A 17,215-nucleotide genomic window follows, 5' to 3' on the forward strand; every position below is an offset into this window, starting at 1 on the left:
GACTCTAAAACGAGTCAGTGAAGGAGAGGCGGTAATCTGCAAAGCCAGCGCAGGCAGTCATTTATTTTAAATGTTTCCACATGACAAATTCATTAAATTATTAGCTACACTATGAAAAGCTGTTATGTTTTACACAAGGAAGGAAGGTGAAAACTTAAAGCTGTTGTATTAATAAAAAGAAAAATCCTAAATGTGTTTAGCCTGATAACGAAGGGTTACAAAAAAAATACATCAGTCCAGGGTTACAGGGAATTAAGTAGAAGCTGTTTAAAGTTTATTTCAGTAGCCTTCATTATCCCAGGTCACCTCATAGTCTGGATACCGAACCTTGAGTTTCTCAGTGGTCACTGCATGGTTTGCTCTTCCGAATCCCTGTGATCAAAAAAGACACATCAGTGTTTCATCAGAAAGATGAAATAACATTTGATTTAAACCACTAAAAAAACCCAAAAACCATCATTGTATTCATACTTTCTCAGTATTTACAGATCAGAATCACCCACCATGGAGTATCCGTAGACATGGATCTTCTTGGCCTGGGGGTCATGTTTGATTCTCCCTCCTCCTATACACTCACAGTCCAAGTGCCCGTCCCTTTCCAGCTCCTCTGCTACCTTCTCATAGATGTCAGCTGGGAAAAGGATGGATACAACTCAGAAACAAAGTTTTTGGAATATTTTCTACATCAAAGTATGAATTATTGCCTTAGAAAATATAGCTTGGTGACTTAGAGTTTGTAACTGGAGTTTTATTTATAATTTCAAATGCCTGCTTGGTATGTGGATGTGTCCATACAGTGTTCATTGAGTTTCATGAGGTTGGTCAGCTGTTAAATAAAATTGCATGTACTGTGCTTTCAGTGTTGTCCAGCAGAGAGCAGCACAGACCTGTCATTACTAAATGCAAAGCCATCAGTATTGCATTCATAAAGTCTGCGGTTATCCTGAAGGCTGCCTGTTATTATACAGTGTTTATAATATTTTGTGCCGCTCCATATTGTGTACCAATACTACATAATAAGCACCAACGGATTACATAAACATCCCTTCATTACAAAATTCCAAAGCCAAAATGAGGCAGTCGGTCAATGAGTGCACAGACATGTAAAATATACATTAGATGTAAAACAGTGTCTTTGCTTCCCCTATAGAACCAAGGAGCACAACAAGCTCGTCGTGCAGCTCATAGGGAGGAGAAAAGGTCAAAACTGTGAAAAAGTGAAAAGCTGAGCCTGAGGAGAAAGCGCAGGCACGGTGAGGCCTTAATGTATGGTCTGCACAGAGCTATCAACGACAGGCTGGAGGTGGTGATAATTCCTCCTCCACAATATAAAAGAGACAAAGCGGAGGAAAGGTGGAGGTTGGGTAGGGGATAGGGGCAGAGCCATGCATAAAGTCTACAGATCTTTTGACTGGTTGGGGAAATGTGGATTCTCTAGGCCGCACTTTATCTGTGGCATGAGGGATATTTGAGCATATTGTGGCCGTGTGCTTGAGCCACACAGAAATTCTTTGTTCATTTCTTAGTAATGTTTGCTTAATGTACTTACTAATAACTGGGTAATAGAAACAAAGTCTATACATTTTACTTTTTCCATTTAATATTTATATTATGAATTGTGTTGAATAGAAAGAAATCCATATAAATTATACATATTTATATTAGAATAGCAATTTAGAGTAGTAGTAGATAAGATATTACCGTGACAAAAAAAAAGAAGTAAAAATGATGCTGCTGGCCAACAGGCTGACCTTAGAAACTGTGCTGAAACTTTGCCTTGTGTTGGCCAAAGACAAAGGAAAAGGAAAGGGAGAAGGCATGTTAGGAGGCAGCGAGACTGAAGGAAAATTAGGAGTGTGAAGGAGAGAGCAGGGACTTTAAGTGTAGAAACTGTCTGGTAAACAGAGAGCATTTATGAATGGGGGAAGATTAGTAGATATATTGTGTGTGCAGAAAAACAGCTGGAACGGAAGCGAGGCCAGAAGCATTGGAGGTGGATCGAGATAGTTCTACTATGGTGTAGATATGAAGTAAAATAGAGTAGAGGTAATCTTGACAAGAGTATATGAAGAATGTTGTGGAGGTGAAGACTGTCAGACAGGATTATGAGTTTGAAGCTGGAAATTGAAGGCGTGATTCTGAAGGAGGGCGTGAGTGGATATTAAAGTAGACTTCAGTGGACATGCAGGAACAGAGGCGATAAGGTGTTAAGGAGAGAAATGTTGAACGATAGATGGTGGTGGATATGCAAAAAGGACTGGGATGGCTGTGGTAGACATTAAGAAGAGGGTGGAACACAGAGTGATGCTTTTTACTTTTTTTTACTACGTACAGCACTTTGGTCAACCTGTGTTGTTTTTAAATGTGCTTATAAATAAATTGATTGATTGATAGGATTGAGTGAAGTAGCAAAAAAAGAAAAAAGAAAAAACAAAACTTAAAAAAAAAAAATAGGGGAGGCCTAGCTGGAAGCAGCTAAATTGAACATGTTAAGATTATTTTTGGCGTGATCAGGGATATAGGGGGTGTCCAAATTCATGGGCTGCATCCTCCTGAGGCCGCATGTGTAGACGGATTACGTCACAGCGATGCACCAAAGGCTGTCCAAATTCGTAGACTCCGAATGCAGCCGACAAATGCGTCCTCCTTTTAGTTTTAATATTACTCTTATTACTTCTACTTACTCGCTTTGGGGTTCTTAGGGAATAGAAAAGCGCTATACAAATACAGGCCATTTACTCTTTCTGGGTCACAAAATAAACTTTTAAGATATTTTCAGGTCCAGTTTGTCTGTTTTTTCCCTTTTAAAATATCTCACCTGTCTCTCTTGCATTTACTATACCCTGTTTTGCACTGACAAAAACTTATCTTTCCTTATGATGGATCAGAGTCATTGCTTCATTCTCTCTCTCTCTCTCTCTCTCACACACACACACACACACACACACACACACACACACACACACACACTGATTTCAAAGTGAACATAAGTTCAGGGAAGAAATCATGTGCGCACACCTGTGGACACCTAGACACATCCTAATGTTGGTTATATGCGGAGGTAGAACAGGAAACTATGGGGAGGCAGATTCAAATTATTATGAAACTCAAAATAATTAATTTTTTAATGCACCACATCATCAATGGGCACAATTGTTAGAGTGTGTCTTGTGACAACAGTATAACTGTGTTTATATGAACTTATTTGGGTTCTCTCTTTTGCCAGTCCCATCTAGATGGGGTTAATTAAGCTGGTTATAAGTAATATTATTATTTGCAACATGGTCCCTCCCTTTATCATCTCATTTAGCAGGAGATACACTGGTCACTGTCCTTCGTGAAAGGACAGGGAATAATGCTGTCCTACAATTCAGAGCAATGCACTGTCCAATCATCATTAAAAACAAACAAAATATCTCACAAGTGATGCTGATCAAGCGTGTTAATTAACAGCATGCTATCCATGTTGTGCAATGACCTGCGGCCATGTTTTTAATGACAGGTTGTTAAAGCTTTGGATGAATTCTGACTATGGCCACAACAAAACAGCCACTGGGAGGGCAACTGTTTATGTCCATCGTTTACATACAGTCTGTAGGTATGGCGAGGGTAGGAGGACAATCAAGAACAACACGGAGGTGGGAGACAGGTCCTCGAGATGAGTCAGTATTAGGACAGAAGCAAAGCTGGGTCATCTGTTTGTTTGTTTGTTTGATCTCGGGGGTACATCTCTGGTGCGTCCAGGTGCAGATGGAGGTGTATTTTACGCTTAAAACAGAGCGCTCTGAGCGTTGTCCTTACTCACCGTGGTACTCAGCCCAGCCGTATCCTCGGACTATATCCACCTCCGAGTCGTCCCCCTCCTCTCGGCTATGAACACGGATCAAGACGTACTTAAATACTCCGGAAGGGTCGATGTCTGCCTGCGGTATGTTGGCCATGAGAGCAGCCGCCTTCGTCTGTGTGCACATGTCTAAACTTCTCAAGGAGCACACTAGCAAAGCAAGCAGCAAGCGTAACGCTCGGATTTTCCAAACAAGCTTCGTGTCTATGCGTAGAAACTAATACGGAAGTAACACATTTATATCTCTATATTGTAATCTGGACGGGAATGCAAAAGCTATAAATCATTGCAAAATAAAAGACATCATCTAGTTTCCTTCTAGCACCGCCATAATACAGCTAGCCGGCAAAATCAAGTTAACTTCCGGTATGACCCTTCGAAATAAATAATACTACGACTTACTATCGCCACCATTAATAATAATAATAAACATACAGATATTCCATACGTCTTATGATGTGTAATCTTTTCATTGTTTTATTTCTTGCTGTTCATGGAAAAGCTATGGAAGAAACTGTGAAAATTCCTTATTAGAAATGTTTTAAAACTTAATTTTATTCTGAAGGCAGTTCAAACATACCGGAAAAAAGAAATGCATTTTGGTATCTGCAGTCCAAATGAATATTTTAAAGGGCAATGACTTTTTTTCTACAGTCATTGATCAGAACAAAAAACATACAAAAATGCAGAGGGTTTAAATTTGGGGTAGAAAACATATCATGTGAAAGATAATGATATTATTTCATAATTCTAGTTATAAACAAATGTTATATCAAATATCAATATATATTTGTGGTCAAATGTTTACATACACTCATGAGCATGAATGTCATGTGATTTGGTGACCATAGAGTTCTTTACACTTCTTTTTTCCAGGGCGCAATGATTGCAAAGCGTATATCCTTAAGGACTTTAAAAAACAAGAATTGGTTGAGCTTATATTGCGATTCGTCGATTTTCTTAACAGGCTGTGGCGTGGCCTGGTCAAGCCAACTGGCACTGTAAAATCTACAGCGGCACTTATTAAAAGATCTGAGCCTATGAATCTATTTGAGTCTGTATACAAGTCCTGTTATGTTTTCATCGTTGCAATCTTGCTGTTCATGTTGGTGCCAAGTAGGGCTGCCACAAACGATTATTTTTGCAATTAGTCGACTAATCAGATTATGCATCCATTGGACGTAAAACGTACAGCTTATTGCACCAGCATGCATCTGCTCTTATATAACTATCATTAGCTTACAGCTTTAAGTGTTTAAGGTGTGTGCTAACTAAAAATAAAACAAGATGATAGTTTCGGTGAAGTTTAATAAACTCAGCCGTCTGCTCCTTGCTATCTAAAACATAACGGGACACCGGAGTATATTCTCGAGCACCTCACACTTCTGATAATCAGTTGTCTGCTTGATGTTTATTCAGCTGTGTAAAAACGATAACTTTAATCTCAGCCAAACCGATTTACTCAGGAACAAATAAAATACAAAAAAAAAAAAAAAAAGCCAAACAATAACACTTTTAAGTTATCTAAGTGACTTATATATATTGTATATATATATATATATATATATATATATATAGTGAAAGACTGTGGTGAGTTTGAAAACTATTTGCCGGGAGTCCGGTGTTCTCACGGGCTCTAGTGAGCCTTGCCCCCGGCTGACTATCGAGCTGGTGGGTAACAGACGTCTCCAAAAACGTTGGGGCGCTTTTGAAAATATGTGGTGTCTTGATAAACTGAGCAGATATTTGAGGTTTATACAGCTACATTCTCGCCTGAAAATCTGTTAAACATTTATTTTGTGACCCAGAAAGAATAATAAGAGTAATATTAAGATGAACTAGCTGTCACCATTGTTGTAAACTAAGCAGGGCCGCATTATGAATTCTGGGACAGAGCTTCTTCTTCTTCGGAGTTTAACGGCAGCTGGCATCCTTGTACATGCAGTGCTGCCATCTTCGGTTTCAGCCCTAGTGCCAAGTGAAGGGTGGATTTGACAGAGAAGCAAAGGACAACTGCTGCCCACCTACAGTAGGTCATTGGATAATATCTGTGGTCAAATGCCTTTCTGAGTCAAATAGCAGCAGATATTCACAAAATGCATTTAATATTTTATTCAGCATGACTTGAAACTTGCATCAAAAACTGGGTTCGCTGAGGTCAGAGTAAAGGAAGCCGAGGGCCATTTTCCAGTAGACTTCCAGTGTTTTTGAGCGAGTTGCCACCTGCTGGCCATTAAAAAAGATGCACTTTTAAGGCACTTTCACGTTGGCATTGTTTTTCAAACTAAAGTCAGAGTACTCACTGTCAGCTTTAAAGTAGTTTACGTTCACAGCAAGTTAATGCAGTGGTTTCACTCATTTTATACATACCACTGAATTATAGGTTAAAGCAGCAAACTGTATAAACATGTTAAAGTCAAAACATTTTGTATATGTCATGTTAAAACTTTTGCAGTCAATGAACAAACCACAGTTTACATTTAGCACTAGTTAAAAATAAGTCAATTGGTGTAAAAAAAAATTTCAAAAGCAAACTATGGTATTATATAACAGAGAATATGCTTAAATTAAAACTTAAATCTTGCTCCAAATCTTCCTTGTCGGGTCAGTGTTCAGAGCAAAATAAAAAACAAAACAAAAACCTGACATCATTTCTTAGCTAAATTGTGCTTTCACTGCCTCTTTTCTTATTCTGTCCATTATAAACTCTAAATAAGTAGAAGGAAAGCACTGCGGCAAGGAGCATGACAAAAAGAAAGATGAGGGATCCCCACACTCCTGGGGTCAGGGCCTTTCTCAGCTCCAGTTGCTCTGCTGGCAACAAATTGCTTAAACTCAGCATGTAGCCCAGAGCCCAACCCACCATGGTGTCAGCAACCTGCAGGGTCAGCAACATAATGATGTGAATATATTTGGATCAACTCCCATCCATTTGCAATGGAGCATTGACATGTTTTGTTTTTAACTGGAAAGAGATAATAATCACCTTCTTCTGGAAAGAAATGTGTGGGAATGTTGTGTCATTGAAGCCATATCCTCTCAACATGAGAGTATTGAGAAACACAGAGGCAGCACAGTAGTAATGCAAACGGGACTTTTGCTCTGGAGCGAGAAGCATCATCTGGAAAAATACAATAAATATTTTCACATGCTGCCAGAAACAGATGTTCTGGATAAGTAAAGCATGAATAGAAAAGGTGATTACTTGGGTGAAACTCATGCTGCACACTTTTTTGGTCACATCCTGTAGTTCCGAAGGAGAGCTAGCAGTTATGCCAGTGACTTGTTGAAGGAATGAGTGAACATAGAAGAAAGCAGAGAAAGCCTGAAAACAGAAAAGGGAAAAGAAAAAAGCTTGTATGTAAAAAGTGATACAGCTACAGCACAACAATCAAATAAAAGTTAGCCATGTTGAAAGGCAACCGTGTAAAGTTAACTATATTCAGCAACGTCAAGCAACTGCAGAGTTGATTGACCTCTGACACAGTAGGAAACGCAATAGAGGGTTACCCAGGCAACCGGAGCCTGGAATTAATACTAGTGGCCAACCATCAGGGTCATCCTGTGTGGATGGAACTTCAAGATATGTTTTGATTTATATGCACTTACCACCAGTACAGTTAAATGGTAGCTCACCCTGGATAGAATATAAATGCGTTCCACTCAAGATCGCGTTAGTGCGACATGCCTTCTCTTGAATAGAACTATGGGGTATCTAAAAAGGCAAAAGCCAAACACAAATGATGCCTTTGAAAAACTCAGCAGCAATGTCTCTTTGCAAAGATCAAAACCCCTTCAAAATGTGTAAGATTTGTGAGGAGGTCACATAGGAATCATTTTAGAAGACATCTCTACCATGATTGTTCACAAAATAATAAAACATTGTTTAGCAGCTCTAGGTTTGAAGCAAAAAAAGGACCAATATAAATATAATTTTTTTTGTTTTGAAACAAGACTTGACGGCTCACTGGTAGAAGCTGGTCTGCTGGAGATAGTCCACTATTGTTTCCTTGGTTTATGCAGCGTTTCAGTCCAGGTGAGAGCGATAACACCAATCTGAGATTACATACCACCTCTATGTAGGCGGTTTCACCATTCTGATATTAGTCCTGCTATGGTGGCATGATCAGTAAATTTGACAACACACCTCTGTGATGTGCCAGTGTTCAGGATAAGAGCGATCTCCCACCCTGATATTCTGGGATCTGTTACTCACGAAACCTACAGCAGCATTCTTACACTGGAGTTTTCCAGATTTAGTTGTGGAGAGCTATGATGACTGCATCCTCCGTTGACATGTTTGCTTGATATGCAAATTGTTGTAGGTTGATCAGCGGGGAGGCCCGTCTTAATGTGAGAGAGGATGAGACTCAAAACATCTGGTGATGTTCGAGGTTAGAATGACTTGGCATGTAGGGCAGGTGTAATTTGATTACCAAACTACACCTGAGAAAAGGTGTCACTGTTCAGGAGGAAAGCAAATGTTAATATTCAACTACCCTTGATAAACAGACCTGTGCTTATGACAGCATGGACAGGAACAATCTTGAATGTATAGTGTGGTCTGCAATGATGTTACTTTCAGAAACAGTATAGCAGCTTTAAAACATTAAAGTTTTGTGAAAAGAAATCTGGGATTGTGGCGGCACCTTTGACATACAGGCTGAGCTTTAAGTTCAAGAAAGCATTTGTTCTGCTTCTCTTACCATGAAACCTCCGGTGACATTTGGTTGGAAGACTTTGTCAAATGAGCACTGGGAGAAGGGACAGCTGTTGAAGGAGAAGACTTCAGACACGTTACCCAGACAGTATTCATAGTGTCCGCTGCCATGTACTGTCACAGAAGCATGAGGGTCGTAGGAGCTGGGTTTGTACTTTACTGTACATGGAGAGTCGAGTATACTGCTGAGCTTCACCGTCCTGCTGTGGTCTGCAGGATAGCAGGGGTGAGTGACAGACTGAGGGTAACCCTGAGACTGAGGAAGAGGAAACATTGAGTACAATGATCTTATATACATTATACTGGTGATTTTATTGGAGAAGTTGACCTTAAAAATACATCAGTATAGTTAGATATGTTCCTCTCTACATAGCTGCATGTTTCTACCTTAACTTGCAGCTGACATTTACTGAATGGAGTTCCTAGTAACTCATTTTAATGTGTGCCAGTTTTAAAGCCACATACCTACACTTACGTTATTCTATTATAGGAGTGAACATTTCTGTGTTACAAAGCTAAAGTCTAATACTACGCATCATATTAGACTGAAGCCAGGGAGAACCTGAAGTGGCGATTTCAGAAAAAGAGTTTCAGAATCGCCTGTCCCCTTCTTCATCATTTATGTATTTGGCCGTCTGTGTTCGCATTATTACCCAAGTGGGGTTTTTTTTTTTTTTTTTTTACACTGTGGTTAGAAGAATAACTAAGTGACATTCTCTAAATCTCAGCATTTTGCTGATTGGCTCCGCTGCAACATTCCTGGTGCTGCTTAGAAAGTCTGGTTCTGGCAGCAGCAACATCTCAGCTCTATTCTTTGCTCCCTGTAGTCATTCTGTGTTTTTGTGGCAAGATCTAACATTTGGTTAGGCCTAGTGACTGGTTAGGTTTGGGATGAATCTTGTTTTGGATAAATTGATTAGTTCATGTATAAAAGTAATTGATGTAAAATCCTGAAAAACAGTCATTTTGTGGACAGGATTTTTCTTTTGAGCTTTTCTTGTGATTTAAGTGTCACGTTACACTACCTTCATTATATGAGCCAGCAGTGTCATGAGGAACTGGTCCTTCCCATAGCACAGGAAGCTGTGTGTGTACAGAGTATACTCATGACCATAAAGGCGCAGCTTCATCAGATCGTCTTTGTTCTCAATTTTTTCCTGAGTAGCAAATGTTATCTGCGTAGACGCGCCACCCAGATCGAGAGCTCCCACTGTCGGTCTGCTGGGGCTGAACCAGTGCCCCTCAAAGCCATACTGCAAAGGAACAGTCACAAAAACCTGGCTTCATCCAATGTTTGCATCTCTGTTTTGGAAAAGTATTTACAAATTAAACTAATGCCTTACTGAATATATAAAGCCATTTTCAGAAAACTTGCAATACAAACGCTCTCATAATGTTATCAATTTGCTGGTGAAGTTTCACAGTGACAGCAATAACTGACTTCTAGTCTCCTCATAAATAGTATTGCAGATTCCTACTGATTTTCACATTTACACACTTGGATACCTTAATAAAGTTCTCTGAGAGATAGTTAACTGTGACCCATCCATATGCCCCCTCTTCTTTGCCACTCAGTATGGCTGCTCCCCGGTAGTCGAAAGGGTAGGACTGGATTTTTTGTCCCACTTCCTTCAGAATCTGAGTGGACAGCTCTGGACTAGATAAACTGAACAAGGAAAAACAAATAAAAACAAATATAATCAAGATTTTTAGTGATAAGACTTTCAGCAAATCATTAGGAAGAATGATGATCATGATGATAATTATGAACACTTCATTATTAAAAAAAAACAAAAACAAAAAAACCTTCTGCTGTAAGCTTCAGGCACAAGTTTTAAAACTGCAAATCAGGGGTGTCAAACATAAGGCCAGGGGAGCAGAAATGCCCACCAAAGATTTACATTTACTTAATTGCTTCATAACAGAAAAGGCAAAGAAGAAATTAAATAATAAAGTTACTAGAAGTACTATAGAACATTATGATTTTTTATTTATTTATTTTTAATCTGTTCATTACCTCTGCATGAGACAAATATGCAGACAGGAACTAAAGAACAGATTAAAGTCAAAACTAACATTTAAATTATATGAAATCTTTTCCAGATATTTTCCAAGCTATAAGTCATCCTTATGAGGTCTTTAGATCTCCCAGTAAATTTAAATTAAAGGATGATGATGATTATGATTATTATTATGATTATTATGATTATTATTAGAGTTTAGAATAAGCTGAAGTCAAGATTGTGTGTCACATTAAAGTTTAGTGTCAGTGCTACATGAAAAACATTTTAGTAAACATTCATGCTGATACTCGTCAGTAAAACCCACAAACAAAACAGCTCAAACTATAAAATGAGGTGGTGTATTTGTGTATGGAAATGCATTTGTGACAAAACAGCTTTTAAAACACATTTGCAAGAATCAAATGATTTACGCACGCATGCAAGTTAGACTGAGTGACTGTCCAGCTGTTTTCCGCTGCATATTTGATTGAGTTATGGTACACATACAAGGACAGGAGGCCTTCTTCCAGATGTTTAAATCCATACTTGATAGCTGCCTAAACCCAATCAGGCAGTTTTGTTGGCTGAACTGAAAATAAAAAGATGGATTCCTGTCTGCAGGCAACGTTAAGCCACTAAACCAAATATTTGAATACATTTAAACTCTTCTCGATAATGCTTTGCATTTTCAACACTCATACCTTCAATTTTATCTACATGTCTGAATGCCCCGTCACCATCCCCACTCAATGCTCTTAACTTTATAGACTTTGGTTTGACCCCATTGCTGCATGCCCTCCACCAGGCACAATAGAACTGGTACAAATGTAAAACATATCCTGCTCAGGATACTAGAGATCAACACATAAAACAACTTTACACTGTCCAATCAATTCTCTGTGAACTTCAGTGTGTGGATATTGAGGGGATCTACAGGTTTTGAGAGACCCTCAGATGTGTTTGTCTTTCCAATAAGAAATGCAGAGGGAGGAGAGGCTTAAGTGCTTGCAGGTGGCTACAAACACTTTTAAGGTAATTTCCTTATTTTAAAATAACATAACACAGCCAAATTATCCTGAAACATGTGACTTCAGCCCTATGAAATTTGCAATCACTGCTTATTCCTCGTGTTTATATTTTTTCATCCTCAGACCATTCAATGCAACAAGGGTTGCCGCTAAAATAATCTGGCTAAAACAGTCTTAAATGAAGGATTACATTTAAGCAGCTCTTTTACAGAAAACACGTTATGATGGTAAGAAATTTGCAAGAGAGAAACTGAATCTAGGGGAGACCATTTTTGGTGGATACCTCATTTTCTGAAGCAGGACCTCTTAGTCTATTATCCAGGAGTCAAACAGGGCTATTCATTGCATGCCAACACAACTGACAACAATTACACATTGTAGGTGGCAATATCATGAAGCTGGTTAGGTTTGTCCAGTGGAGTCATTACAACAAACAGTGCAACAGCTACTCTGAGAACTCTTAAACAACATTTAGCTTTTTTCACTTTTCTCTGATTTCTTCTGCACTGTAGAAACTTGCTATATTTGGCACAGAAATAATTATATTCCCAACACATTCATCTCCATGAGATTCATCTTGTTTAATGAATGTGTAAGCCGGTTAAAAAGGCCAGTATGGATTGCCATTTTAGCATTATTACAAGATTTACTTGGAACAGGATCAAAATTAAGGTGATGCATAACTAAAACACATGGAAACAAAACAGACACGACTTACTGCAGAAGCCTCATGCCGGCTGTGGCTCCCAGGTACACAGGTGTGAGCTGGTGCTTGTCTTTTGGGATGCTCTTCACTGCGTGATCCAGACATGCTTCTAAGCTTTGCCCTGCTGCTCCCGGTTGACCTGCATAACTTGCAATTCCTTCACCTGAGCGAATGATGAACATGTCGAACAAACAAAATCTGTTTGATAACATAATCAACTTGGTGTAATATTCACAAAAATCAGTGTTAGCAATTGTGACCCATATCCTTGTGGTGCTGCAATACAAAAGAATCCAACTACTATCCCAGCTTCCCAGCCAGCTGTATGAAAATCTGCTGAATTGTGTGTGAAATTTTAAAATATTAACGTTATCTAAAGTCACAGAATAAGTAATATTAAAGCAAGTTATCTGCATTAACTCAGAAAAAAAATGATTTGGGAAAAACACTTTATATTTAAATAAGAATGCATATTTCCTCCTCAAGACATCCATCTACAAATCCTTTCTTAGGATCGTTTTATTATGAAACATGTCAGCATAAACACCGTGCTCATGAATGACAAGGGGGGAAAAGTTGTTTAACACAGGAATAAAAGCCTTTTACAGGGCAGGAGTGGCAAACCACAAAGCTCAACTCTGACTCGATCCTGACTGTTGCTAGGCAAACATTTGCTTTGACATCAGTGCAGTGATGCAATAAAAATGACTCATTCAGAAAAAACTCCATGCAGACTTTCCCACAACCAACTCATCATTAAGATTTCCACTATTTCTCAATTATCAACCAAGTATATAAATTACTATGTGGTGTAATGAGAGTACTCTTCCATTAGATGAAAGGTAAACTGCATGTATATTGTTATGAAATAATGTGATGAACTACACCTAATAGGTTTAACTTAAGAGTAGTTCATTTATAATGAATGTATAAAGTTATGTTGAAACTGGTTAGTCTTCTTTGTTAGCACAATAAAGGCTACTTCTCATTAGATCACTCAATACCGTGAATGAATCTTAGGCAGACTATTTCCTGCTGTGTGGGAAAGAACAGCTGCGGACAAAAAAAACAAAACAATATCCTGACCTCCTTCTCCCAAGGTTTGTGTGTAAAAATTGTGAAAGAAAGAAAGAAAGAAAGAAAGAAAGAAAGAAAGAAAGAAAGAAAGAAAGAAAGAGAACCCCCCCAAAATGCCTTCAATTTCATTGATGTTTTAATTACCATTCAAACTTTGAGCATCTATTGTCCATATGCTATACAACTTTTGCATATACATAACTTTTCCATTTGTCTAAACGAACTGCACCAACTTCAAATGAACGTATGTGTCAAACAAGTCTGCACGATTTCCTGCAAATATTTGTTGCTGTAAGCACCCTTTGTTTTTCAAGCAAAACTCTACCAATGTTTTTGGTGTGGGAAGTGCTACTTATGATACCTACCCTCAGCATGACATTTGCTATGCTGGGTGACCACGGCTGTGCCATTTTGCTTATTTGCTGGCCACTTGTATATGTATAAAGATGTGTGTGAGGATCCAGCATCCAGGACAATCCCATACTACAGAGAAGGGAAATTCAGGAGAAAAAGCAGTGAAAATACATTTTTTCCACCCTTTACAAAGATTTTTGTGGCAACCGCTTTGAAACAGACCTCAAGTTAATATAGCAGAGTAGCAAAAATGACTTTAAGGATCGTGGCGATGTGACCTTCACCATCTGGCTAGAAATGAGGTCAACTGGCAATCAAAAGAGCCTTATGGATTTTATATTGTACAAGATCACATGTTTGCTTTGAAAACAGTGATTCAACTACTAATCCAGCAGTATAAGATCTTTATAAAATAGGACTTTGATGTCCTAACATGTTTTCGTCTTCTTTTAGCTGCTTCCTTTAGGGGGTTGCCACATCTGCCTCCATCTCACCCCATCTGTAGCACCCTCCCCGGTCACACTAACTCTCTGCATGTCCTTCATCCATGAACTGCCTCTGATTTCTGCATCTGTTTTCCTACCTGGCAGCTCCTTTAAGTATCCTCTCTCTCCCCCTGCACATGTATAAAATATCTCAGTATCCATAATACATTTTTATTTTATTTTAAATCAGTTTTGTGTTTGTCTGTGGAGTCCTCTTAATGGAGTTGTGCAATGCAAATACTACATCAATCCACACTGCTTAAATAATACAAAGTTTTGGCCCTATGAGAAAAAAATGAACAAGTTCAAGGCTAATGAAAATCATTATTTTAAATGAGTCATTTCATCTAAAAATCAACATGGACCATCTGCTTGACCCTCTCCGAACAACAAACCAAAGTTTGGACACAGAATAATTTCTGTAAAAGTTTAGCTTCAGCTCTTAAATACTTTTATATATTAACTTAAAAGGCATCCTGTTGCCCCACTTTCAGGTTGTTTTATTTCACACTGAAATCTGAGGTAATGGTTGAAAATTAATGTCACACATACTATGAAAGATAAACCTGAATTTTAACTGGTTTTTAAATGAATCAGGAGCTACAATTTGAGCTACACACTTCAACACAAAAACAAGAGTAAAAAACAAACAACAACAACAACAACAACAACAACAACAACAACAACAGGCCTGCACACAAAAAACGAGATGAGATAAAATGCTTACGTTTTTGCTTTTTGTTTTTAAATACTTTTTTCAGCCAGTTTTTATTCTGGATTTGTATTTTTAGGGAAAATAAGAGATGAACAGAAAAAGTTGTAAAAATTTGCAGATTTCAAATGGAATGACCTGAGTGTAAAATCCATAAATTGAGGAGTAAGACTTTAATAGCATAAAGCATCAACTAAAATACATTTTAATCATTTTCCTTACTTTTAGTTAAATGCACTTCATACACTCCAGTTGTGCTGCCTGCCATATAAACTGCTGTGTTACAATTGTTTTTACTCTACTTGTTTGTGCAAGCCAAACAATTAGTATCTGCAGAAACAGAACTTCAGACATCATCTTATATGCCTGCATGTCACAAGACCAAGACCCATCACGGGTTACTTTAATGAAATGATCTTTGCGACGCATAAATGTTTCACAACTGCATACGTGGTATGACATTTCAATACATGGTTAGAGTGATTTGAAGACAAGCAAACAGCATCCCAGCTTTTTGGAAACGGAGTAATAAGAGGCTTAAGTATGAAATTCTGGAAAAAAAAAAAATGCCTATAATTTGTAATTCTAAGAAGCCAAAACAATGGAGTCAAATTATATTTGGAATTCTTTTTTTTTTTTTTTTTTTTTTTTTTAACAGTGTGGGTGCTACAAGTTATCCTGAACTTGTAACATTAACACAGATTCAGCTGTGCTTCATCATAATTTTAGGATCATGCTTTATGCTACAGTATATGCTCACAGCTGTTTGTAAAATGCTTTGTAGTATAGACATTTAAAGGAAAAGTTTATGCAGCCAGACAGATTTCAATTCTGAGCTCAGTTGCAGGTCTGCGTTGTGCTGCTGTGGATCAATAAATATCAAATCATTACAGCTTCAATGCCTTCTGAAAATAAAGGAATCTGGAGAGTGTGCTGAAATCTGCCCACCCGGGAACCCATGTGACCGACAATGCAAAGGGAAGGGACCACACGCGTCTCATATCAGTGCTGCAGGTGAACGGCAACAATGTACAGACATGTTCCTAATCACCCCTAATAATAATTCTTCATTACTGCTGTGCACTCGGCTGTGAGGAATCCCAACACATGGCAAACAAAACACGAGACGCTCTAATTGTCTGTTCAGTCCTTTCAACACACTGTTGCATTTGTCTCCTCGGAAAAAAAGTAGAAGAAAACCTTTGTGCTTGCTTTCTCAGACTGGATTCCCACGTTATTGCTGGGTGGAAGGGGAGCTACATTATAAAAGGGAACCATGGGATATTAAGCTGGTGACACAAAAATGAGGGATCAGCAGTAACAGAATTTGGTGTTGAATGGCTCTGCAGCAAGCCACTTGCTACTGACACGGCCCTATTGGGCTAGAAAAATTAAGCATAATATAAAATGTAAATTCAAAATATGGGGCCATAATTAAACATAAAACAGAGCTTAATCCGGACAATAAACAAGAGTAGTCACTGGCTGTTACATCCAGGTATCAAGGCTAATGTCGTCGAATTCCCTGGTCCCACATTTAATTTTTTTTTTAATTTAATTTTTTTAATTTTTTAATTTTATTTTTTTTAAATGTACCACCTGTTTCACACCCTTCGCACAACACACTGAAGCGCACCGATCCGACCTTACCCTGAGCTCAGGTTCCTCCTGAACATTCTCGGTGGAAATAGTAAGGAGGAGGATTCCGGCAAGTCCAAACACCAGCAGCGCGATCGGGACAAGGTGAGCAGACCGCTGAGCCATGAAGCGAAAGCGTGAAACGCAACTCCTCTCTGCGCCTGCAGGACACTCAAGCGCCTACCTACTGTAATAGCGTCCAACTGGGAGAAATGGCTGGCTGCCAGATAACCGGAGGAGTAGTTAAAAAACACTACAGAAGTGAGACATCCAGGAGAAAAGGAGTCTTTAGCTACCCAATCCGAACAGTGCATGCTGGATTTGTTTCCAGATCAGGCGGTGTGCCCATGTGTAAATCATTCGAATGATTTACTGATGATTAATTGAGAACACGCAACCCGGTATACGTCACACCAAGAGAGCAACAGCTACAAGTGCAAGCTTATAAGGAAGTATATTACGTAATATGTGAAAAGGTTAGTTATTGAAAAAAGTTATTTATGCGTTTTTTTTCCAATAAGGCATTTTATTCTTATCATAATAATAAAGCTGCAGTGTCAAACCTATGAAGTTTCCAAATGTATGTAAATTTGAAAAATGTTGCTTTTGTCTTAAGTTGCAGTCTGTTTTTAGTTTCGCCTCTCTGTG

General features: G+C 38.5%; 2 protein-coding genes across 2 annotated transcripts; both read right to left on the reverse strand.

The window, feature by feature from the left end:
• Window positions 1-32: 32 nt before the first annotated feature.
• phpt1 (phosphohistidine phosphatase 1) lies at window positions 33-4,195 on the reverse strand. The gene is made up of 3 exons (XM_086300204.1): window positions 3,806-4,195; window positions 504-631; window positions 33-372 (listed from the first exon to the last, which is right to left on the reverse strand). Exons 1-3 carry the CDS (start codon window positions 3,969-3,971, stop codon window positions 280-282), a joined length of 387 nt encoding a protein of 128 aa, XP_086156330.1. The 5' UTR covers window positions 3,972-4,195; the 3' UTR covers window positions 33-279.
• Window positions 4,196-5,868: 1,673 nt separating this feature from the next.
• entpd2b (ectonucleoside triphosphate diphosphohydrolase 2b) lies at window positions 5,869-16,940 on the reverse strand. Its single transcript, XM_086300205.1, has 9 exons — window positions 16,580-16,940; window positions 13,744-13,861; window positions 12,314-12,464; window positions 10,071-10,230; window positions 9,590-9,817; window positions 8,551-8,820; window positions 7,050-7,169; window positions 6,831-6,965; window positions 5,869-6,722 (listed from the first exon to the last, which is right to left on the reverse strand). Exons 1-9 carry the CDS (start codon window positions 16,691-16,693, stop codon window positions 6,504-6,506), a joined length of 1,515 nt encoding a protein of 504 aa, XP_086156331.1. The 5' UTR covers window positions 16,694-16,940; the 3' UTR covers window positions 5,869-6,503.
• Window positions 16,941-17,215: the final 275 nt, after the last annotated feature.

Source organism: Aulonocara sp. 'chitande type north' Nkhata Bay, linkage group LG7 (genome assembly GCF_057382095.1).
Source record: "Aulonocara sp. 'chitande type north' Nkhata Bay isolate Kocher_YH1m ecotype deep benthic linkage group LG7, A_spYH_male_GT1.1, whole genome shotgun sequence".
Lineage (NCBI taxonomy): Eukaryota > Metazoa > Chordata > Actinopteri > Cichliformes > Cichlidae > Aulonocara > Aulonocara sp. 'chitande type north' Nkhata Bay.